Source organism: Prionailurus bengalensis, chromosome D1 (assembly GCF_016509475.1).
Source record: "Prionailurus bengalensis isolate Pbe53 chromosome D1, Fcat_Pben_1.1_paternal_pri, whole genome shotgun sequence".
Classification (NCBI taxonomy): Eukaryota; Metazoa; Chordata; class Mammalia; order Carnivora; family Felidae; genus Prionailurus; species Prionailurus bengalensis.
Window position 1 is genome coordinate 88,169,718 of NC_057346.1, and position 24,183 is coordinate 88,193,900.

General features: G+C 45.1%; 1 protein-coding gene and 1 pseudogene across 4 annotated transcripts in view; one reads left to right on the forward strand and one right to left on the reverse strand.

The window, feature by feature from the left end:
- KIAA1549L (KIAA1549 like) overlaps positions 1–24,183 on the forward strand; it is a 269,578-nt gene that overhangs the window by 192,481 nt on the left and 52,914 nt on the right. For 3 of the 4 annotated variants that reach the window (XM_043580905.1, XM_043580901.1, XM_043580903.1), the window contains exons 12-14: positions 5,814–6,004; positions 13,033–13,160; positions 18,393–18,571. In XM_043580905.1, coding sequence (XP_043436840.1) covers positions 5,814–6,004; positions 13,033–13,160; positions 18,393–18,571 — 498 coding nt within the window. The remainder of the gene's footprint in view (positions 1–5,813; positions 6,005–13,032; positions 13,161–18,392; positions 18,572–24,183) is intronic. The other variant, XM_043580904.1, reaches the window with a different exon arrangement.
- Positions 20,051–21,353, reverse strand: LOC122482873 (annotated as a pseudogene).

Genomic DNA, 24,183 nt, shown 5'->3' on the forward strand with positions numbered 1-24,183 from the left:
GGTCTGTGACCTCGTCTGCTCATCACAGCAGCCCTATAAGGTAGATCATAGTCAGGGCAGGTTTTATTATTGTCACATTACTGTTGAGAAGGCTAAGGAAAGAGAGGCTGTGGGGATTTGTCCAAAGTCACATAACTAGCACCAAAAGGAGCGACTCAAGCCCATAGCTGTGTCTTTGGGCTCTTTCCACATTATCCCCTTTCCTGAGCCCCGAGATTTGGCAGGTAGACTCTTCCTCCATCGCTGAACTTCTGAGCTTTGTCCACCTGTGCAGGAATGAAACAGCAAAAGGAATTTTCATTCCATTGGAATGCAGGTCATGGAGATAGTCCTTGCCAGCAGTCATGCATGCCTGGTTCTTTCTGGACGATCGCACCTTGCTTCAGCAAAAGAAATCAATTGAATTTTATCGTTTGTTAAACTAATTCACCTGTTGCAAAGCTGCAGTTTGATTAGACGCTCTGTCTACCAAAGAGCCAAACTTCAAAGAATGTTGTTCTGTTTCTGTTGACACAAAGGGCACCCGCTTTCCAGATGCAGCACAGTCTTGGCCATCGCCCAAGCAGTGACAAATAAAACTGTTCCAAGAAGGGGTCTTTCATTTCCATCTTAGCTTAGTTACAACCTGAGCCTTCCAGACATAACAGTAATTACCAGAATCTAACTGCAGCCGAGTCCAGGAATGCAAAACATGCCATACTGAGATTGTAAATGGCAACTCTGTGTTACAGATTAAGCCAAAATTTTATTAATTTGCTGAGGTCAGTGGGGCAGCACACGATTTCAGTGTACCTTCTGGCTTGAAAGCTGTTTGGAGCTGGAAGAGATTCATGTTTGTGGGTTTTCATAGCCCCTTTTATGTTCCTACCTGGTGAATTGTGCTTGAAGAGATACGTGGCCGATGTTGAAAATCAAGCCAATTAATGTTCCAGGAGAAGACTGAATTCACTTGTGTGTGGTAGCTCTGGTTGTTTTCTCCCTCAATGAGGCTGAGCTCCGCACTTTGATTTGCAAAGCTCCTTTATCACAGGAAGCCAGCGGGGTGGAACTGCCTCTTTGTTACCGCAGTCCTTCTGCCCTCGCATCCCAGGGACACTGCAGTGTTGGAGAGGAGAGAGCTGCCCGCGTCGCATCTCACACCGTGTGTGTGTGTGTGTGTGTGTGTGTGTGTGTGTGTGTGTGACCAGAATTCATTTAATGCCAAGGAAAGAGGCGGAATGAAAAAGTTAGCCTTCGTGACCACTCCATAGCGTGGGAGGATGGTCTCCTAGTCTCCAGGGACATCATCGTGTCTTTAGAATGCAGACGGCAGTGCCACAGGACATTCCCGGGGATCCCTGCTGAGTCTCAGTAATAGACTTGACAGGCTAAGAGGAGCTGAGTGCAGCCATCCTGGGAGCTGAGGCCAGGGCGTGCACGGCCGTACCCTTCTTCGGAGACAAGGTACCATAGACGTGACCCTGTTACCATGGTTGTCAGCTAGGCTTCTGTAGGTAGTGTTGAGAAAATGATAAATGCAGGAGGGCCAGGTGTCAGGGCTCTCATGAGCTTCTTTCTTCCTGGTTCATTTCTCTTTACTCTGTCATTGGATTCACAGCCTTTGCCCAGTGTTTCCCTTCATATAATTGATGAGAACACAGCTTCCTGGAGCAGGCAGCCTTACAGGACAGTAGGTAGGGCCACATCCAGATGCAGGATGGAGGATGGAGGGTCCACAATGGTTGGCATGACCATCTGCCCGGGACAGGTCAGTCACCCCCTGAAGGTGCCCAGCTGTTTCCTCTTTTTCACAGACTGTGTGGCCTGTATTTAACCTCTTTGTGCCTCAGTTTTCCCATCTGTGAAATGGGGATGATAACAGTGTTTACTTATAGGTTGTTGTGAGGATTGATTTTCGTAAGTTACTTTGAGCTGTGCCTGGCATATAAATATTACATACAAGTTGGCCTTCATTATTATAAAGGTCCTTTTTTTCTTCAAAGGTCTGGATAGCATGTCTACCTTTGAAATTGTTGAGGATTATTTTGATTTTCTAATTTTACAAAACTCGTTGAAGCAGCTATAGATACTTCATTATGTCTTAATAGTATCAGGGGACACGAGGCTGTGTCCAATGGCAATTAATTAATTTCAGGTGATTTTCAAACTGAGGCCTGAAAGACCACTACCCATGAGTCAGAAGAGTGAGGGACTGGTCTTGAGTCTTTCACCACTTAGCTGTGTGATCTTGGGCAAGTCACTGGACTTCTCTGAGCTTTTGTGTTCTTGCCTGTTAAACGAAGACTGTGATGTTTGCCCTGCTTCCTCAGAGGGTGTTTGTGAGCACAAAATGAGGTGTCAGTGTTTTGAAGGCTGTCAGGACTGAGCATATGTGAGAACTGTTATTATTAACCTAATAACAGTGGCCACCCTTGAAGCCTGTCCTTCCTTAATATCTCTGTTTCTGCTCACTCATCATCAACCCAGTCCCCTGAAGTATCTAGCAGGTAACTTCAACACAGTGTGAAAGGTGAGGTGCCAAATCCAGGGAGAGTGGGGGCAAGAGGGAGAGGACCAGAGCCAGCTTGCTGTCCTAACTAGGTTCTTGGGAAGCCTTAGCTGCCATCGGAGACTCTCAGTTCCTCACAGACAGGCCAGTAGTCTCAACATGGGAGCCAGGCCAAGTACGGTAGCAGATGCCCAGCCAAGATGGTAGGCTGCAGGATGAGGGGAAAGGCCATGGGAGGAATCATCAGGCAGTGCTCAGATGTTCTGGCTCTGCATCACACAGACCTGGGTGCAAATCCCGACCCCACCCCCGACCAGCTGGGTGAGCCTGAGGAAATTGCTTAACCTCTCCAACCCTCAGTTTATTTATCTTTAAAGTGGAGAATCATAATAATGCCACCCCCTTGAACTGCAGTACGGATGAAATGTCATAATTGACATCATGCATTCAGCACTGTACCAGTCATACCAAATAAGGCTGAAACTGTGAATGCCTTGAGGGCATGGACTGGCTATTATTCATCCTCATATATCCAGCACCAGGCACAGTCCGAGGCACAAGCCAGTGCTCAGTAACTGTAGTTGGCACTATGCTGAATAGGCTAATGAGGGCATGGGAGGATTATGGAAAAGGTACCAACAGGAGGCATGGCTGAGCAGGTGGGTCCAGCCAGACTGCAAAAGGCCTTAAATGCCTTGCTGAAGAGTTTGAGTGCCGTGAAACACTTTTTAAAAATTTTTTCTTAATGTTTATTTATTTTTGAAAGACAGAGTGTGAGCAGGGGAGGGGCAGAGAGAGAGAGACAGAATCTGAAGCAATCTCCAGGCTCTGAGCCATCAGCACAGATCCCGATGTGGGACTAGAACCCACGAACTGCAAGATCGTGATCTGAGCCGAATTCAGATGCTTGACCAACTGAGCCACCCAGGTGCCCCAAAACATTTTTTTTAAGTAGGCTTTGCACCCAGTGCAGAGCCGAATGCAGGGCTTAAACTCAACACCCTGAGATCAAGACCTGGGCTGAGATCAAGAGTCAGATGCTTAACTAACTGGGCCACTCAGGCACCCCCGACGAGAGACTTATAATGGCGGAGTACATGACTTGATGTGGTTTTTAGGGAGATAACTTTGGAAGCTGGCCAAAGGATCTGAATGGAAGCCACAAGACCAAGCCAGGAGACAATGAAACAGTAGACCTGGAGAGAAAAGCTCAGCTTCTAGAAACATTTCAGGTGAATCCAATTGGTGACCATTGGTTGGAGGAGCTGGCAATTCAGTAGTCTAGGAACGTGACCAGGTTGTTCTCAGGCTCCATTCTGTTTCATGTGGCACCATAGGAGGGAGGAATTGAACAGACAAACACTATTTCAGAAGCACGTTCCCGGATCCTGGCACGGAATGTCCATGGTCACCATTTGGGTCAGAGTGTGTGTCTCAGTGAAGAGGAAGGGCTGAGCACACTTTCCAGAGTGAGTTTCCCTGGGAATTGGGGGAACTGTCCATGGCAGAACTACAGACAGCTTGAAATAAGGAAGCTTTGCTGGATTTAGCAATATAACTCCGTCTTGTCCTGAGACGTGGTAGTAAGATTTGATAGGCTGGGCCACAGTCCTAGACCATTCCATTTGGCTGGAGCCTCTCTGTTACATTTCTTAGCTAAATTCACTGCTGAAGGAGGGGCTTCTCTCCATGTCAAGTTCCAATGAAACACACATGGTGGAGGTGGAGTTTCTTCCCCAAATGTTCTTTTCTTTTCTCTTCTTTTTTAAGTAGGCTCCATGCCCAACATGGAGCCCAATGCAGGGCTTAAACACATGACTCTGAGATTAAGACCTGAGGTGAGACTGTGGGACGTTTAACGGACCGAGCCACCCAGGCACCCCTCATCTCCAAATTTTCCTGAAAAGAATCACTGATTTCTATTTCACCTGGTCTATGATTTAATGGGAGGCTAACAATATTAACTATTATCGATTGAGCACTTACAACGTACGAAGTACTTCACTAAATGCTGAACGTTTACCTACTTAATCCACGCAGCATCTCTTTGAGGGTGGTTAAATCACTTCCACATACTTACACATTTGATCCTGTTTACCCTGCTATGATCTCCATTTTACAGGTGAGGAAACTGATGTGCCGAGAATTCCAGCGTCTTACCCAAGGTCACCTAGCTAATACGTGGGAGAACCGGGATTGGAACCCAGGCAGTCTGCTTTTGGAGCTGGTGCTCTCCACCCCCCCCACTGTCTTGCCTTAAATCTGTGTTGTGCTGCTCTGGTGTGTAAAGCAGAATAGAGACACTCCCAGGAATTGTTAAAATACACCTCTTGGTTTTTTATTACCCCACTAATAGATGTCTACTGGGCTTTGTTCACAGCTGCCCTATTCACTTGGGATTTCAGACATTGTGCAATAAAAGCCTTGCTAATTACCCAGTAATTAATCATAGGAGAGCCATAGGTCTGGATTTGAGTGATTCCATAAATTCCATTTTATTATTAATGATTGTACTGCTTCACATGTGGAAGCACGTTTCTTTCCCTCTGTTTTCAGAGCTGTGATTCCCCTTTAATACTCAGGTGTGGCTTAGGTACCACAGATCTGATTATCTTCATTTCTCAGATGAGAAAATTGAGGTTCAGAATCCCAGCGACTTGGCAAAGTCACACACCCCTTACTATGCATAAGGCCATGTGAAAGTAGGGTTCAGGGATGACGAGATGTTCCTAGGCAGGAGATGATACAGGACCTATTTCATATAATAATTAAGAGTCTCTAATTAGCAGTATCCAGTAACTTAAAATTGGTCGTTTAAAATTCTTTGGGGTGCCTGGGTGGCTCAGTCGGTTAAGCATCCGACTTTGGCTCAGGTCACGATCTCACGGTTTGTGGGTTCGAGCCCTGCGTCGGGCTCTGTGCTGACAGCTCGGAGCCTGGAGCCTGTTTCGGATCCTGTGTCTCCTCTCTCTGCCCCTCCCCCACTTGTGCTCTGACTCTGTCTCTCAAAAATAAATAAATGTATAAAAACATTTTTTTTTTAATTCCTGGAAGAAGTTTGTTCTCACACACATATTTGCATCTTGTTTACACTATTCATTTTTCCAAGTAAGTCTTCCCCGTAGAGATTCTATAGCTAAGTGGAATTAGCACAGATTCTGATTTCGCAGATAGAAATTATGAGGGAGATTTGTGTTAACTCTTGTTCATCAGAAAGCTAAGTATGGTCCTGTCACATGCACTCTCCTGCCCATCTTCTCTTAAAGCCGTCATTAGAGTCACACTTTGCCAAAAACGTGACCACAAATCTGTTTCCTCTTTGCAGCCTGTGCAAGGCTTTGACTATGCCAAGCAGCACCTGGGCCAGCAAGGGGCGGATGAGGAGGTTGTCCCTGTGACTCAGGAAACGGTGGTCCTACCGCTCCCTGTTAGAGATGCTCCTGCCTCTCAGGAAAGAGACATCGCCCAGGACGGAAGCACCATCAAGACGGCCAAGTCCACCGAAACCAGAAAGAGGTAGGCATGGGATCAACTTCTGCCTCTCCAAATCAAAAAGGGAAATCATTGATGGTGAGAGCAGTGGAAGCCTCAAGTTAATACCACTTTTCTCTTTAAAAATTCCCGCCTTCTGGGGCACCTTGGGTGGCTCAGTTGGTTGAGCATCTGACTTTGGCTCAGGTCATGATCTCACAGTTGGTGAGTTCGAGCCCCACATAGGACTTGCTGCTGTGAGGGCAGAGCCTGCTTTGGATCCTCTGCCCTCCTCTTTCTCTGCCCCTCCCCTGCTTCCACTCTCTGAAAAAATAAAATAAACATTTAAAAATAAATAATAAATAAATAAATAAATAAATAAATTCTCCCCTTCAGGGGTGCCTGGGTGGCTCAGTCGGTCGAGGATCCAACTCTCAATCTCTGCTCAGATCATGATCTCATAGTTTGTGGGTCTGAGCCCCACCTCAGGCTCTCTGCTGACAGTGTGGAGCCTGCTTAGGATTCCCTCTCTCTCTCTCTCTCTCTCTCTCTCTCTCTCTCTCTCTCTGCCCCTCCCCAGCTCATGCCCACTCTCTCTCCAAATAAATAAATAAACTTAAAAAAAAAAACTCCCCTTGGGGTGCCTGGGTGGCTCAGTCAGTCAAGCATCTGACTTCAGAGCAGGTCATGATCTCACGGTTCATGAGTTTGAGCCCTACATCAGGCTCTGTACTGACAGCTCAGAGCCTGGAGCCTGCTTTGGATTCTGTGTCTCCCTCTCTCTGCCCCGCCCCCGCTCACCTCTGTCTCTCTCTCTCTCTCTCAAAAATAAATGAACATTAAAAACAAAATCCCCTTCATGCTTGTTTTGAGTTTTTGAGAGGGAGACTAAAGTAGATGACAAGAATCACAATACTTGCTTCTCATGAGCCATCATTCGTAAGGTTTTACATCACTGATCAGCCACAACAGTAGAAATTTTGCTTTCATATTTATTACAACAAATTTGGCACTGGCATCACACTTAGATTTTTTAACTTTAAAAGCAGTGCCTTTGATTCAGTAGAGTTGTATTTTATCTGGCAGTTTTTCAGTAGTGTATGGTTTTAGTTCAAAAACCGTTTTTAGGAGCTTTTACCGTGAACAGAGCACTTTGACAGTCATTGGGAGGCCTACAGAAAGGTTTATGATTGGTTCCTGACCCCCAAGAATCTCACGATGGAGACACCGAGAGATAAATACCTGGAAACCAAGCATGATGTGCAGGTGCTCATAGAGGAGTCTGAACGAAGTACTATGGAAAAGAAAGGAAGAACTTAAATCTGATGAGGGAAAGGATTGGGGAGGAGCTTATGTTTTAGCTGGGCCTCGGAGGGTGAGTAGAGTGTCAATAGTTGGGGAGAGATAATTCACATAATGGCAAATGTCCCTAGGGTTTAGAGTTCACAGTGGTTGGGATGCAGTAAGGATGAAACCAGAAGATAAGTGAAAATTGTGGGGGGTCTTAACCGCCAGGCTATGGAGTTTGACCTTTATTCTCTGGGTAGTGGGAAGCCACTAAAAGTTCTTTGGGAAGACAGTGATGTCCAGTCGGAATTTTAGAAAGACTGCTCCAGTGGCAGTGTGGATGATAGATGGAAGAGGTTAGGCTAGAGGCCAGGAGACTTGTTGTAAGGACTTTACAATAGTGTTATAAAGAGGTAATGAATTCTATGGCAAGGCTTGTTGGCTGGCCAAACCAACTGCCATTGCCAAGTCCCTTCTCCATTGCCTGAGACCACAATGGATGCTAGAAAAGCTACATCATCTCTGCCTCCTTTTTTCTCTCCCTCCCTTCACCTAATAGATACTAACTGATTGCTGTTTACCAGGCACTGGGGATACTGCAGGGAACAAGACAAAATTCCTACTCTCACGGTGCTCACAATCTGGTGGGGAGAGATAGACAATAAACTGAGAAATAGATACATAGTAAGTCGGGTGGTGATGCATTATGAAGAAGAAAACCAAAGCATGGTAAGAAGATAGAGCAATGGAAAGGGAGACATGCTGCTATTTTAGCTAGGAAGTCAGGGATGGCCTTTCTGATAAAGTGACACTTGAGAAAGACCTGAATGAAATGATGTGTAAGCCTCAAAGCTGTCTTGGAGAAGAATGTTCCAAGCAGATGGAACAGTGTGTGCAAAGCCCAGAGGAGGGAATCTCTTAAAATACTTAAAGAAGAGCAAGAAGGCCAAAGAGACCGATGTGAACTAGGGAGGAAGTAGTGGCGGATGAATCAGAGAAGTTGCCTGAATTTGATCATATTAGGCTTTTACCGATCAAAGTCGGGACTTGGAATTTCATCATGAGTAAAGATCGGAAGTCATTGGAGGGTTTTGAGAAGAACAGTGACATGATGTGACTTGCCATTTTAAAGGATGCTGTATGGAAAACAGATGGTGTAGAAGTGGAATGGAAGCAGAGAGACAGTTAGGAGGTTATGACAGTAGTCCAGGTGATGTAGATGGTGGTGTGGGCCAAGGCACCCACCTTGGTATAAGAAGTGATAGGGTTCTAGACACCTTTTGAAGGAAAAGCTGTAGTTAGCCTTGATTTGCTGATAGATTGTTGGGAAGAGTAGAAATAGAGAGGGATGAATTTGCCATTGGTTGTATGGGAGAGGACTAGAAGAGAAGAAATTTGTAGGGGATGATCATGAGTTTGGATGTGGGCATGTTAAGTTTGAGATGTCACTTAGACATTCAAGTGGAAGTGTTCAGAACTCAGCTAACTGTAGAAGTCTGGGGTTCAGAGGAGAGGTCCAGAGTAAAAATATAAATGAGGAGTTGTCAGTATTTAGTTAAGCTGTGACACTGGATGGGGTCACCTGGGAGAGTATAGATAGAAAAGAGACCCACGACCTGACCCCTGGAACACTACAATGATTAGAGGTCCAGGTGATGAAGGGGAATCAGCACAGGAGACCAAAAAGCATCAGGAAAAAAGCCCTGGGGAGGACAAAGCAAGAATAGAATCCAGGAAGCCAAGAGAAGGGAGTAGTTTGAAGGGGAAAGAAGGATTGTCTGTGTCAAATACACAAAGTTTGTGCTGGAGTCGTGCAACAAGTCTCTGTTTTCCCTCCAGGAGCTCTTTGTACCTCAGAGGTACAGAGAAACAGAGGGTTGGATTTCAGCCTGGGTAGGAAAGAAGGTTGAGGGGATGTGGATGAGTTATCTATTGCTCCACAATAAGCTACTCCACAGCTTAGCAGCTTAAAATAGCAGCCTTTTATTTAGCTCCTGATTTTTGGTGGGTCAGAAGTTTGGGCTCAGCTCAGGAAGGTGGTGGTTCTGGGCTGAGATGGGCTTGGCTAATCTCAGCTGGGCTCACTCATGTGTCTGTAGTCAGGTGGTAGGTTGGCCAGGCTGGCTTGTTGGTGATAACCTTGTCTGGGGTGGCCAGGTAACTGGGGCTACATGGTCTCTCATCCTCCAGCAGGCCAGCTCTGGCTTTCTCACAGGTTGTCTCACAGGGTGTTCCACATACCGCAAGAAAACAAGCCCCCAGGGGCAACACTTCTCAAATCTTTGCTTGTGTCAAGATCACTTCTGTCCTGTTGGCCAAAATAAGACACATGGTCTAGTCCAGAGTCAGTGTGGGAGGAGGCTACCAAAGCTTGGTACAGGCAGGTGAGAATAAATTGGGATCAGAACTGCAAGAGTCTGCCTCAGCATGAAGAGTTGAAACATATGAAGCAATAGATTATTTATCTGAGTTGACTGGCAAGTAGGATTACCTGCAGTAATTATTCTCATTATGATCTTTGCCAAATACAATACAGGCATGTTAAAAACATATTTATCACCTATTAGAGGACACTGAAAAGAGGTAAATAGAATTACTAAAATGAGAATATTAACATAGCACTGCTGGGAAGAATAAAAATTATTTTCTACCCATTCTAGTTGAATGATTTAAATTATGTAAGGATTTCTTTAAAAATGATCTTTTTTTTTTTTTTAGAACAAGCATTTCTTCTTGAATTAGCAAGGAATCTACTTTTGGTAAACAAACTCAATTACTTACCCCCAGAATTTTATTAGGAAATATGGGCTTATGAAACAAATATAGATAAAGAAAACAGTGTCTATGCAGCTGAATGATTTCTACATTTGCTTCATAATGTTACCATTAACACAGAAATTTACTAAGGGCTGTATCATTGCCAAAGCTATGCGAGAAACCTCACCTCTGTTCCAGTTCAGCTGACCACGGGAGTCCAATTCATTTGGGAAGATATTAAGATGCTGAAACCAAAACCAAACCCATGTTGCATTTATTTTTCTGGCTTTTCTGTCTTGCCACATCAGTCTCCTCATTCCTGCTGGTTGTGGCCTGCATAACCTCTCAGAACGGGTCTGTTAGGTGATCCGAAAAGTTTTGCAAGTGAAAAATAGGAGAAACCAGTGATTTGATGGTCATTAAGGTATCTCAGTTTTTAAAAATGGTTTTCAAACTGAAATCTGAGGATTCAGCCACTCGCAGATAATCAGATAGGTGTTGCAGGTCCTTTTCCTCTCACTAAGGCTCCTGGGGATGCTCTTTCGTTGGCCTGTGACTGGGACTAATGGGCAAAGATAGAGAATCAACCTCATAGGGACAGCCATGGACAATGGGTACTTTAATTCAGTGATTGGCCATAATTGTTCAGCAATTGATTAATCCCCAGCTCCATGACTCTTCATCCGGACTCCATGTACACCCATATCCCCAGAAGTGGGGGAGGGGGACTGTTGAGTTCAGTAGCCTAAAACTATGGCCTCACAAGGGGCACTTTCTTGCTCACAGAAACAATTTTGTTACTGTCATGTGAGTGGACACAAATCTCACCTTATGTTTTTGACCAGAAGTTTGGGTTGGTGGCTCCATGTAAACATAAGTTCATAAGTGGATGAAAGAGTAAAGCAGAGTTGGAGTTTCTCCCCAGAAATGTGTTCATTCATACCTTTCCCTGGAGTTGAGAGGAACAGCCAGAAAATTGTTTCAGGATCAAATGAAGGAAAGACTATGCAAATGATACAAACACTGTTAAGTATATCATGAACGTGAAAATGGGTTACAAGAAGCCTTTCCCCTTTCTTCCTTTCTGGACCTCAATGAAAGCCTTGTTGTCCTAACAAAGCCAGTTGGAAAAGTAGGTGCCATTAACTGTGAGGTTCTGAAAACCATCCAAGGGCTTATGTCTTCTCTTTGTATGTATATTTGTATAGGCAGCACTCAGTGCTCAAATAGATGTTGGGTAAATTATATACACTTAATAAATTATCTGGGGCACCTGGCTGGCTCAGTCAGTGGAGCATGTGACTCTTGATCTCAGGGTTGTGGGTCTGAACCCCATGTTGGGGGTTGGAAATTACTTTAAAAAGTAAAATCTTTAAAAAAAATTAATGCCTTATCTATATTTTCTCAAGCTGCATTCTTTGTATTTCTATCTTATGGTGAAGGAGATTTGGGGCCAAATAAACTGGGAAATGGTGGATTAAACAAAAGGAGATGATAGGACCGTTTATGATAGGACTGATGGGGCCTTTGATATGTTAATGTGCATTAGGAGCACCCAAAGAAGGAATATAATAGACAACATTTCCTAAACTTACAGTTGTCTGTGGAACTTTGGCAAGGAATGTCTCATTTGGTTCTGTTGTTCTGTGGAACCCTCTGGGCAGATTTTGCATTATCCCATGGATGTGAGTGGGCACTGTCATTGGTCACAGTTTTAGGGTGCTGAAGTGTACTAAAGAGTACAGGACCGAGAATTCTCCATTCCCATAGGATGAAAAGGGAAAAGGGAGGGGAAGGAAAAAGAACATCTACAAAGATACATAGCTTCCACTTAAAAAGCTGCTTACTTACTGGTCAAGTACTACGTGTTATTCCAGCCAATTTTCCATTGTAGGGGCCTTTAGGTTCCGAATTTGGACAATTGACAGAGAAGAATAAGAAGTTTGACGAGGCCTCTGGATATCTGCCTCCTGATTGTCTCCACAGAAGGGAAGGCAGTTGGACTTTATGATGATCCGAGACCTGAGGGAGCATGAACCTCAGCAGGGGCTCTAAGAGTCCGTTTCCCACAGAGTTTTAGAAGATCAGAATCACCCCCCACCTAAGGGAAGGGGAGAAGGCCCTGTGGCTTGCCCTATGTAATGCCTGCCTCATCTGAGGACATTGTAGGACTCTGTAGGTGCTCTGGTGTGGAAGAGAGCCCCTACCTGCAGGGGGAGCGCTGGTTTCCAGGACTGATTTGCCACTCGCCTTCACATTCCTCACTTGCTAAACAAGGGTGACAGATCCACTAACAGTTTTGAAAGCATTCCGCATAGTCTTTGGCACCTACTTGGTGCTTGTGATGGGGAGCCCTTGGACAGCATGGGTGGTGTCCTAGTATCTCTGTATACCAGTGTACCTGGCATAATGCCCAGCACAAAGCTGGTGCACATGACATATTTCCTGAAGAAATGAATAGCTGAAATTGGTAGTTTCAAGTGTAAGTGGTTACCAGTTAGCACAGTGAAAGAATGTGCGTGTGTGCACACGTGCGGATGTGTGTAAGACAGAATAACTCAGTGGTGGAGTGACTTAAGCTTTAGTGGTCAAAGTATATTGTGTAAAGGGAATAGGCAAAGAGAACCGTGTCTAGTGCATGTCCCTGTAGATGTCACGTGAATCAAATGCTCTGCAACACTATCCAAAGTGCCGTGTTTTAAAAAGAGGGCATGCTTACAAACGCCATCACCGCCGTTTCCATAGTCACTGGGGGTTAATGGAACAGAGATGGGACCTGAGGGCCGCGCTCACTGAACTTCTCTTTGGAGCTAAGCGCTCCACGTAAACAATGCACTTCACAGCGACCAGCTGCTTAACCCACGCGGTAGTGTGGGGCTTGCTGTGTTTTCTTTTCCTGTATCATTTCTTCTTTGTGGATAAAACCAGAACGAAAGGCGACAGACATAAACTGTACAAATAAAATAACCTTGAGAGGAGGCTGCTGGAGTCGAAACTTACCATCTCCCTGTTGCTATGGTTACTTCCAGCAGGTCGCCCAGTGAGAATGGCTCTGTCATCAGCAAGGAATCAGGGAAGCCCAGCTCAGGGAGGCGCTCGCCCCAGAATGTAATGGCACAGCAGAAAGTGACAAAGGAGGAGGCACGGAAGAGAAATGGTGAGAAGCCCTCCTTGCCATCACCACCCCTGGGCCCGTCCCACACACACTTGCACACACGTGTGCGCCCATGTTCACACAGACCCATGCGCTATAACCCTACCTTCTTCTCTCTGGTGTGCCCCAGAAGGGTCAGGAGTCTGCTAACTACCTGCTGGGGTATCGCCTCTCCCCTTTTCTGAATTATTGTGTCTCATGCCCTCTGCTCCCTGTTCTTATGGAATTGAGCAGTGCCTTAGAAAATCCCTGTGCAGCATGAGCTGGTGTTTGCCTGGAATGTTTCTAATTCTTGGCTGAATTGACAGGATTCCTAGCCACAGGTCCACTTGGGCAGCAGATCTCTGACTCACTGCTGGTCGTGGAGATTCCCCTCATTTTCTTGCCCTGACTCCCTTGATAAGTCTTAGGGGTTCAGTCTCTGCCAGTGAATCCAGATGCCACCAATCCACCTCTCCTAGGAAAAACAGCACAGTAATAAATCCGTCATCATAAAACTCAGCCTGTGCTTCTGCCTGTATTCTCCAGGGAAACGTATCTGTTTGGTTTCTCTCTCACACAGATCTTTTCCCTCCCTATAAAGGATGGGCATTGGAGTTTATTTCAAAGTCATCGGAACACAGCCTTACTGTGTTACTGCCCTATCTATACGTTGTGTCTGTTGGACATCCTTGTGTGTCCCCTCCTCCTGGCCCCACCTTTGTCCTGGCCATCATCTCCATGCACCCCTTCCATGTTTGATGCTGGCTGACTGGAGCCCGGGTTCAACTACCTGGTGCTGCCACTCATATTAGAAGAAATGCCGTTCAGGTCTCAGTGGGTTGTTAGGTGGCATCCTATAGAAATGCCACATGAAAAGCCAAACAATCTGGCACTGGGGTTAGGTGTGCTTCCCTTTTAAAGGAATTTGATGGAGTGTGGTTCAGGGACTCTCTCTTGGAGGTAGTTCCAGAATATTCCTTTGTTTCTTTTTTCTGGCCTAAAAAAGAAAAACAAGGAATAATGTTGCACAATAGATTTGTCTTCTGCAGGGAAAATGTGGTCTCCATTCCCACTTCCAGCCATTATATAAAGCACTGGTTTAAATTGTCATACTGATTTGATTCTTGAATTTCTTCTTCTCCTGAATTCCCCATGGCCTGTAACACAGAGGCTGTGCTTTCTACACCAGAATCAGGGTCTGGCACGTGGGGTTTTCCTGGAATATCTACCCTACGTGAGACCACCAGAAATCCTCTCTGCCACCACCTCTCTGCCAAGCCAGCTCACAGAAGGCTTCCCAGAAATATACAAAGTCAAGTCAAAGTCTGTCCTCCCACACATGTCCCATCACCCACCCGGGTCCTCAGATGACCTTGAGTAACTCAGCATGTGTCTTTCTCAGACCTTCTTACTATGCATATGACAACACACACAATGTTTTTTGTTGTATTGCTTTGTTAATAAAGTGAATCAATGTACATACTGTTCTGTGCCCTTTTGCTTGCTTAAAAATGTACAACGTACAGACTCCTCTGTCAGTAAATCACATTTATAAGATGACGCCCTTCCCTCTCCCTTGCATTTAACCCACAGGGGAGGAGGGAGCAGAGCCTGTTTCAGACCCCATCACTCCCCACCCTGGGTGGGGAGATACTGACCTGCCCCAAATGTTCCTGCTGACCTTCTGTTCTTGTTTTTCCACCACTCTACCTGCCTCCTTATTGTTTAGGTCACTTTGATTATTTAAATATCAGTCTCAGAAATAACAAGGGCAGCCTGCATGAATGAAATCCAATTACTGTGGTATGTTGAGGTTTTAATACGTTTGTTCTATCAAAAAGTCATCCTTTCTCCAGGTTTATGGTACTTCATTGCATTTTATTTTTGTCAGAAAGAAACAGAAAGTGAGTTTTCAGGGTTGGCCGCTTCTCTTGTGCCTCAGGTTCCCATTCAGTGAGGTTCAGCTTGAAATTTTCACACAGAAATGATGGGACCGATTTGTTTAAGGTAAAATCCAGCAAATGCTGAAGCCCATCAGAATTCTGGGGTGGACCTTCCATAGAACCTGTCCTTTTCTTCATCACAGGGCTCCACATTCTCATATATCCGTGAGGTTAGAGCTCACCAAAATATCAGTAGTGTGTTTTTTTGGAACGGAAGACAAGCCGAAGGGAGGGAGGGAGGAAGGAAGGAAGGAAGGTGGGAAGGAAGGAAGGAATTCCTGATTTATGGAAGTTAAAACCAACAGTGAAAATAAGATACAACTAGATTGGGGACAGTGACATTTATGATGATGCTGATGTGATGGTGTCTAGGGCACTTCTACAGTTTAGCTGTGGCCCTTTCCTTCAGCATTCTCCCACATTTTTTCCTTTAGGGACTAATTATGCATCAAATATTCCCACGAACCTGCTGTACTCCCACACTTTAATAAATGAATATTTAACATATTCTCTTTTTACATCAGTCTTTTGGCAGGGAGCAGGATAACTAATTATTTTTCTCATAAACCTGGAGGGGTTATTGTACACATCCGAATCTTATTTGAGAATAAGGATGGGCAAGAACTGTAGTTTGTCCAACTTCCAGGGTATCCTTTTCCCATCCCATTATAGTTATGCTCTCTCCTTACCCTGTCCACATGGGAAGTGAGGGTGTCACAACCCAGAATCAGTAAAACTGCTGTGTGCTGTCTCTTCACCCTCTGCATGGTTTAGTGATCACAGAACTTGAACTTCTACATGTTCACCTGTTTTGCAAGTACTAACAACTAACAACAATCTCCTTTCCAAAGTCAGGAAATTGTAGTCATTCATTCCTTCCTTCCTTCATTGATGCAGAAAATCCTTATGAAAAGCCAGCTATACCTGAGACACCATTAAAGGCAATAGACATCTGCCTTTTAAAGGGTAGGCAAGAATGGAGCTTATATTCTAGGGGCAGGGATGGGCAGAGGTTAAATCAGTACAAGGCAGCAGAGAGAAGTACTATGCAGAAAGTATAACATAACAAGCTGATGGGCAGGTTATTTTAGATTCATGAATAAGGAAGTTTTTTTTCAAGCTGCAGTTGAAAAATAAGAAGGAACTAGGCATGTGAAGACCTAGGGAAAGAGCATTCTGAACGAACACCTAATACAGAATCCCAGAGGTGCGAACAAGCCTGATGTAGGCTGTTCAAGCAGGCCATTGTAGCTGGAGCAAAGTGGATAAAGGGAGAGGTAGGACACGTGCTCGGCCAGGTGGTCAGAGCCAACTCACAAAGACTCAGGGTTTTATTCTGAGAGAGATGAGGCTTTGGAGGGTTATGATCATAGGAGTCCTGTGATCTGGTTACCTTTTGAAGAGATAATCATCCTGGCTGCTGTGACTATGTATCTTAAGTAGGACAACAAGGGTGGAAGCTCACAGGAGAGAGGTTGTTTAGGTGGGTTATGTATGTATCACTGAATAACAAACCATCCCAACACCTGGCAACCAAAATGACAATCTATGTTTATTATCTCACGTAATATCTGCAGATCAGGAATTAAGGAGTGGCGTAGTTGGGTGGTTCTGGCTCAGAGTACCTCAGGAGGTCATAGTCAAGATGTTGACCTGGGTTGTACTCATCTAAAGGCTTGACTGGGACTTCAGTCCACTTACAAGATGGCTTGCTCACATAGTTATTGGAAGGAGTCTCAGTTTCGTGCTGCGTGGGTTTCTTCATAGGGCTGTTTGAGTGTCCTCATAACATGGTAGTTGACTTTCCCCAGAGTAAGTGATCCACGAGAGAGCAAGGGGAAGCCACAAGGGTTTTTTTTGTTTTGTTTTGTTTTGTTTTGTTTTTTTATGACCTAGCCTTGGAAGTAACACACTGTCATTTCTGCTATTTCCTATTGGTTACATGGATCGGTCCTATTCATCGTGACTGTGAATATCAGGAGGCTAGTGCCATCTTGGATGCCATCTTGGAGGCTGGGTGCCATAGGTGGCTTTCATAGTAGTTGTCCAGGTCTGACATAATGGTGGCCAGGCAAGAATTGACCAGCAAAACTCTACTTTAAAAGATGTATGAGTAGAGATTTTCTTCTGTCATTGGCTCTTTGGTGGCCTATTTGCAAATAAGTTCACAGAAGCAGGAAATACTCCAATTATAGCCTATTGTTAGACCATGAGGTGTTTTGGCCCCATCGTAAAATAACAATTTACTCAGCTTAATTTGACAAATCTATGATTATGATAGAGTGACAATATGATACAAACTATGTGTTTCTGGGTAATTTAAATGACGTCCCGATCTCTTGAGCAAGCAGTAGGAAAGATGAATATACTTTTATTACATTCATATTTTATAGAACACCGATTTTGCTCCTAAATTGCCTACTGGTTTAGTTGTTTGAACAGGCTTAATTTATCTCTTGCCCAGCCGTGCTCCATAAACTGTCATTCTTAGAGTTACCTAATGGGAGTGTGCTTTAAGCACAAGTCAATCAGCAAGGTACTACTGGCCCTGGAACTTCTTCTGCCAGCTTAGTTTTGGAAGCACAAGGCAGACTGGTGTCTTTCACCAATCAGGGCAGAATTATCTGTCAGCAGGAAGAATTACTTTAACAGAGTGTAGGCAGAATTCACTCTATTTAATTAGGGAAGTTGTCTACAGTTTTAAATTAGTTTCTCTGGCAGTTATTTCTTAGCTTTCTTTTGTTTCGACAAATGAAAAAACCCTAACCCGAATCATTGGAGAAGCAGTCTTGAGAAAGAAAAAAAAATAAACCAAATGTTAGCAGCAGTTCCTATGGCTGGTTGACCAGGGAAGACTTACTACCCTTACATCTTGCAAAACGGGATGGCTTTGGTGGCACAGACTGAACTGAATGCTGTTACTCTTTTGACTGTCATATTTAAGAATAGTTGCCAGGTTTGGCCAAATTGTACTTTTTTCATCTCCAACTCAAACATAGAGAAAAAAAAATTTACTTTTTTTCCCCAAAAACATTTTGTCACAATTTTGAAAGAATGATTGTTACTGTTTATATTCAAACCTTTACAGTTCTTTCCTACCCATTGATCATGCAGTGGAAGAATGACTCGTATAGATCTTAAGAGAAACCCTTGAACAATAGTGAGCCCTTGGCAAAGAACCAGGTGCTATTGTTGCTGAGGTCACTTTGAATAAAGTAATGTCCTTAGGCGTTGAGCCTTACACAGATTCCCCCAGGATCATGCAGCTCCCCTACACCATAAAAATCAGGGTGTTTATGTTGTGCTTCAGTGCCTGCGAGTGACGAAGAGGAAGGAGCGGTGCTTTTTGACAACTCTGGCAAGGCGGCTGCTGATCCCTTTGACACATCTTCTGGATCTGTGCAGCTCATCGCGATAAAACCCACAGCCCTCCCCGTGGTGCATCCCACATCGGACCGGAGCCAGGAGTCAGCAGTCCTCAACGGTGAGGTGAGCACTTGGCGACCCAGAGCGGGGGACAGCCAGTGCAGCCAGGCCTCTGGGAATTCAGACTAAGAGACACCACCTGGGAATGCTGGGTGCAGGTTGCGTCCAGGTGTACAGGACTCTGTCGGTCATGTTTACCTCCGTGTGCACCTGCCTCGACGGGATGAATCAGGACACGAGTCACCCAAAAAAATTGTTGGGTGATGTTTTTGAGGAGTTTTTGCCTTTCTTAAGAAGCCCAAGGGGACTTTTTAAAAACTGTAGTTATGGGGGCACCTGGGTGACTCAGTCAATAGAGCATGTGACACTTGATCTTGGGGTTGTGAGTTCAAGCCCCACATTGAGGGTGGAGTTTATTTAAAAATTGTGGGTTTTTAAAAACAGTAGTTACGAAGAGAAACATCAGAAGTTCTTCCCCACCGTAAGCACACACACACAACCATCTGCCTTCTTTGGTCACACTCCTAAACTGTTCATTACGGGGTGCCAGTTGTAGTAGAATAAAAGGGGCTTGAGTTGATAAAGAACCAGCGGAGATAATGTCATACAGACAGGAATGTGGTCTACTACATGGGCTTTGAAATGACTTTTACTCCTTTTAGCAAGCTGGAAACAACCCCCTGCCTGCTCCCAGGAGGATATCAATGCATATCGTGATGTTAATCAATTTTCCTAAGAGTCTGGAAAAACTTTGTAACATACTCCAGAGAATGATGATTTGACCAAAACAACAACAACAACAACAACAAAAAAAAAACAGATGGATGGATGGATAGTAGGTGTGGGCAGGTTAGAGAAGAGCAAAAGGGAAAGTCAGGGAAAGAGTATCTCCTGCCCCAGAATGGTCAGTGCGCTGAAAATGTTTATCAATTTTTAAGAACATGCAATGTGGAACCTGTACCTTACAGGTGCATACACACATACTTCGTTTTTTCTCTCTTGTCCAGCTGTTGTGTTGATTGTTCATTCCATTTGTTTATACTCTGCTGTTGTTACCTACAACAGTGGGAGATTTCCAAGGTTTTAAAGTCTTTTCCCCATCACACCTTAAGGAACATGCCAGGCCCCTGTATACCTGGGTGTTGAAACCATATCAGGGGCTCATCCTCATTCCCTGATCCGGGCCACATGATTCAGGAAGTGCCTCTTGCTTTCTGGACAGGAAGACTGAGCTGGCATAAAGGTGTGATAGGTTGAGGTTCATCAATTTTGGGGTTTTTTGTTTATTTGTTTACTCCTTTACTGTTATCTTTTCCCCAAAAAGGTGCTTCCTCATTCCCAAGGAGATGAAGGAGGACAAGATTTTATGCTGGAGCCACCATTTGGTTCTCCTTCCCCTAGCCCAGAGCCAGGGAACGGAAGTGACACCTAGGGATGATGGATGGAAGAAAGGAATGGATGGATAGAGAGGACCAGAGAAAGTAGGATCAGGAAGGCGCTACTCCAAGCAAAGCCCCATTCCTTCCAGTCTTACCTCTGGGGCTAGGAGAGGCATGACTGACCATTGAGGCCAGGGTGGTGCCCAGCTGGCTCACAACCCTTTGTGGGATAGTCTAATAAACATCGTGGATTCTCAGCACCACTGGTGCCTAGTGTTTCCAGGCTTCTGTGGCCACAGACACCTCTTGGTCCTCTTGGCCTTGGTTTCCCAACAAACCGATGGTGGCAGGAAGGGGTAGGGGAGAAAAGCATCCCTGTTCCGGGAGCCTCACAGGTGGTATCAGGAGAGCAACCCCCTGGACTGGAGGCAGGTGGATCCCAGACATGGCTAACCCACATATCATAGATGCTCTTGTTGAGTGGCATCCCCTGGAAAAGGGCATCTAGATCCCAGAACAACCCTGAGGGGCCATGGGTTTCAGGGGCCACCCCCTAGTAGGCTGGGCCAATTGAAGATGGGCATGGGGACAGGATATGGGTAGTACTGGAACCAAGAGCATTATCACATTGGGAGTGTAGATGGGCAAGTAGGAGGTGGGCAGCTGCCCCCAAAGTGAAGGCCTGTGACTCCCACTGGACAGCCCCCAGGGTCCGGGGTACTCTGCAGTAAGTGGAGGGAGCAGACTCTGTGCTCAGGGGAGAGGGTGCAGGCCTCCTGGTTCCCCTCTGGGAAGTCTGTCCCTCTGCTCTACTGAGCCCAGGGAGGGGGTGAAGGGGCCACAGAGGCCTCTCAGAGGGCAGCACTGGAGTGGGCACCACCTCCTTCCCACTGTGCCCAGAGCCAGCTGGACCTGGGCTGCTCCATGGTGCCCTCTCCCTGGTGTCCCCTAGCAAAGACTTTATGCTAACGCCCTCACTGGGCGGTGGCTGGGAAGTGGGGAGCCGGTATCACCAGCTGTGCAGCATGTAGGGGCCCAGGTCCTTGGCAAAGGCTCCCCACAAGCCCCTGCTCTGCCAGCCCCAACACAGGGCCATGTTGTGCAGCCCCAGCCCCTCAGCTAGGATCAGGCTCGTGACGACTGCCCAGAAGTTGCCCTTGACCTGGAGCTTCCCAGGATCTTTAGGCACCTTGCGGGAACATCAGTTTGAGGAGAGGTTGTGGCAGATGGAATCCTTCTAGCCCTACCGTAGTCCCTGAAGAAGGGGAATGTGGCCCGGACCTGATGGATGATCTGGGCCAGCTTCAACCTGTGGGAGGGTGCAGCCTGTACCACCCAGGCAACCATGGCCAAGTAGGTGTAGGGGGGCTTGTTATGCCACAGGTATCTCTGTTTCCTCCCCATGGGGGCTGGGAAGACAACTCCAACCTGGGAAGCCCCAGGCCTGGGTCACTGCAGGTCCCCATACAGGGGAGGCAAGCGGTGTGGGCAGGGGCCTGGCCCTGTGGAGGGTGCAAGGCAGCGTGGCAGTGTGGTGAGGCAGGGCTGGGGGCCTGAGGCCCAAGGTTCCTCCATTTTTAGAAGGAACTTCACTGGTTATAGACTTACAGAGCACTTCTGTGCTAACTTCCTCATTTTTTAGACAAAGAAACTGAGGCCAGAGGGTCAAGTGGCTTGCTCAGAGTCACACGGTAGTTATTGTGATAGCCATGATACGATGTTCGGGAGCCCTGAATCCCTGTCCAGTGCTCCTTCCCTCTCTTTAACTCACTGCGGCCCATTAGTGAAAACTAGCATTGTGCTTAAAAGAGCACAGACTCTCAAGCTATGCTTCAAGGATTTGAATTCATCTCTTCTACTTACTCTTCTTGTGACCTTAGGCAGGTTAGTTCGTTTCTTTGTGCCTCGGTATTTCCATTTGTAAAATGGGGCTATTGGGAAAATCAAATGAGTTAATATAAGTAAAATCCTTAGAACAGTGCTTAGCACACAGTAAGTACATTATCATTGGTATTATTAATTAGTTAGCCAATGAGCAAGGATTTGTTGATCATTTATCATTTTATATTGCCCGCTTCTATACCTTGGGGACCTGTGTGTCTTCTCAAAGCCAATCATGCCCTCCAAATCTTTTGTTAGGCACACTTCTGCCACCAGACACACAAGCCCAGTGATAAAGGTCTCTGAGGTTGTCACTAATGCACTGCTAACTGCTCTTGATCAGCATGTTCTGCCCAGTAAGGACCCAGAGAGTGGTCGCCATGCCTGGATCTTTAAACCCCAGCTTGGTGATGTGAATGTCATGGGGACACATTCTGGAAATCAGCTAAATTCAACATTTCACTCCCTTTTTCTGCCAGGCTCATCACCCCATCCCAGTAGGAGAACAGATGAGCATTTTGCCTACCCAGAAATGGATACTTGTTACATTGTGGTAGCTAAAGGAATGGACCTTGCTGGCATTTGGACTGGAAAAGAGGCCTGAACTGATCCCTGTAATTTGCTGCCTTGTGGCATTTAAGGCAGATGGTCTTATAATTTTCTTCCTTTTTCTCTTATGGTTGGCTTGTTTCAGTGAAGAAACCACAACCCCAAAGCCATAAATTTTCCTTTTATGAATTATAGGTAATTCTTTTAAACATTATTTTAAAGAAAACATAACAACCACATAGAATGTTCAGAAGAAAAAAGAAAAATCACTGTAATCTCACTACCCTACCATATCCTGTTTTCATTTTCTCTACCTCCTCCTCAAACTTTTGATCAAACTCATGTATATTTTAGAATCTCATAGAGACAACTTTATATCTTGTATCTTAAACATTTGCGGTGTTGCTATGGTCTTTGGGATGGTTACTGTTAATGACTTAGTTAAGTAGGTATACCATTGATTGGAAAAGTGATCTCCCATTGTTCAAAGCTTCCAGGTATTTTTTTTTTTTTTTTTTTGGTTTTAGTTTTAGTTCCGGTTATGATATGTGAGCAATTTCATGCTTGACTTTGAAAATCTTTTTATTCTGACATAATTTCAGATTTACCTAAGAGTTGCAGTGATAGTACAGAGAGCCCCACCGGCTCTTTACCTACCCCGAGTGTGAACATCTTACATAACCACCGAATAATTATCAAACCCAGAAAATTAACATTTGTACTCTGTGATTGACTAATCTAAGACCTAATTTGAATTTCACTGGTTTTCCAGCTAATGTCTCTTTCCTGTTCCCAGGATCCAGTCCAAGATCCCACATAGCATTTAGTTGTGTCCTTAGGCTCCTCCAGTCTGAACGGTTCCTCAGTCATTCCTTGTGACCATTCTTTGTCTCATGACCATTACTCTTTTGAAGAGTGCTGGCCAGTTATCATGTACAATATCTCTCGGTCTGGGTTTGTCCAGTGTTTTCTAATGATTGGATTGAAGTTATGCATTTTTGGCATAACCACGGGGGTGATAGTCCCTTTTGTCAGCATCATATCGGGAAATATTTGATCCTGACGTGACTGATTACTGGTGATGTTAACTTTCATCCCTGACTTTGAAGCTCTCTTGGAATGTTGCTTAAGGAGAGATTCCAGAAATGGGATTCCTGCCTCAGAGGATGTCATACTAGCTTCTTGTCCCTTTTAGTTTTCTTGGTGGCAGGCAGAATAAGGGAACAATTAAGACCTGTGAAATGCTACCAGCCTAAAAATATCATTAGGGCTCAGGTTGGGGAGATCTTTGCAAAAGTTAGGAAAAGTATGCTGTAAAAACAAAACATCTAAATGGAGCTGTGTGTTGATGAACCTTCGGCCTCATCCTGTAGGTTGATACGTATCTTACCACTAGATGAATTATCTCTTTATGCATTACAGAAAACTCTTTTAAAGATTATTTTAAAGCAAACATAATAACAACACTATACATGGTTATATTAATATAGTCAAGTCCGGTTACAAACAGCACTGATGGTCCTCCACGTAATCCAGTAGGTGTCAGGCTGACTTCATCATTCAGCTTCATTCGTGGGTGTAACTTCCTCATCATTTGTTATTTATTTAACATAGCCATCTGTTGGTATCTTTGACAAGTCAGAAGGTGTGTTGGCCATGTTCCTCTTGATGTGACCAGACTGACTTTGCCCCGTAGAGCAGAAATTGGCTGGCATTAGTGGCCGTACAAGGCTTCAGAACTACCTATCTCTCAAGAAAGATACAGATTGACAAAAATAAGCTCTCACATGCAGGTTGGTAGAGTGGAAGGACCTTGGGAACAGCATGTCTGCTCTCCCTTCTCCCTAAGTTCATCCTAACTCAGCC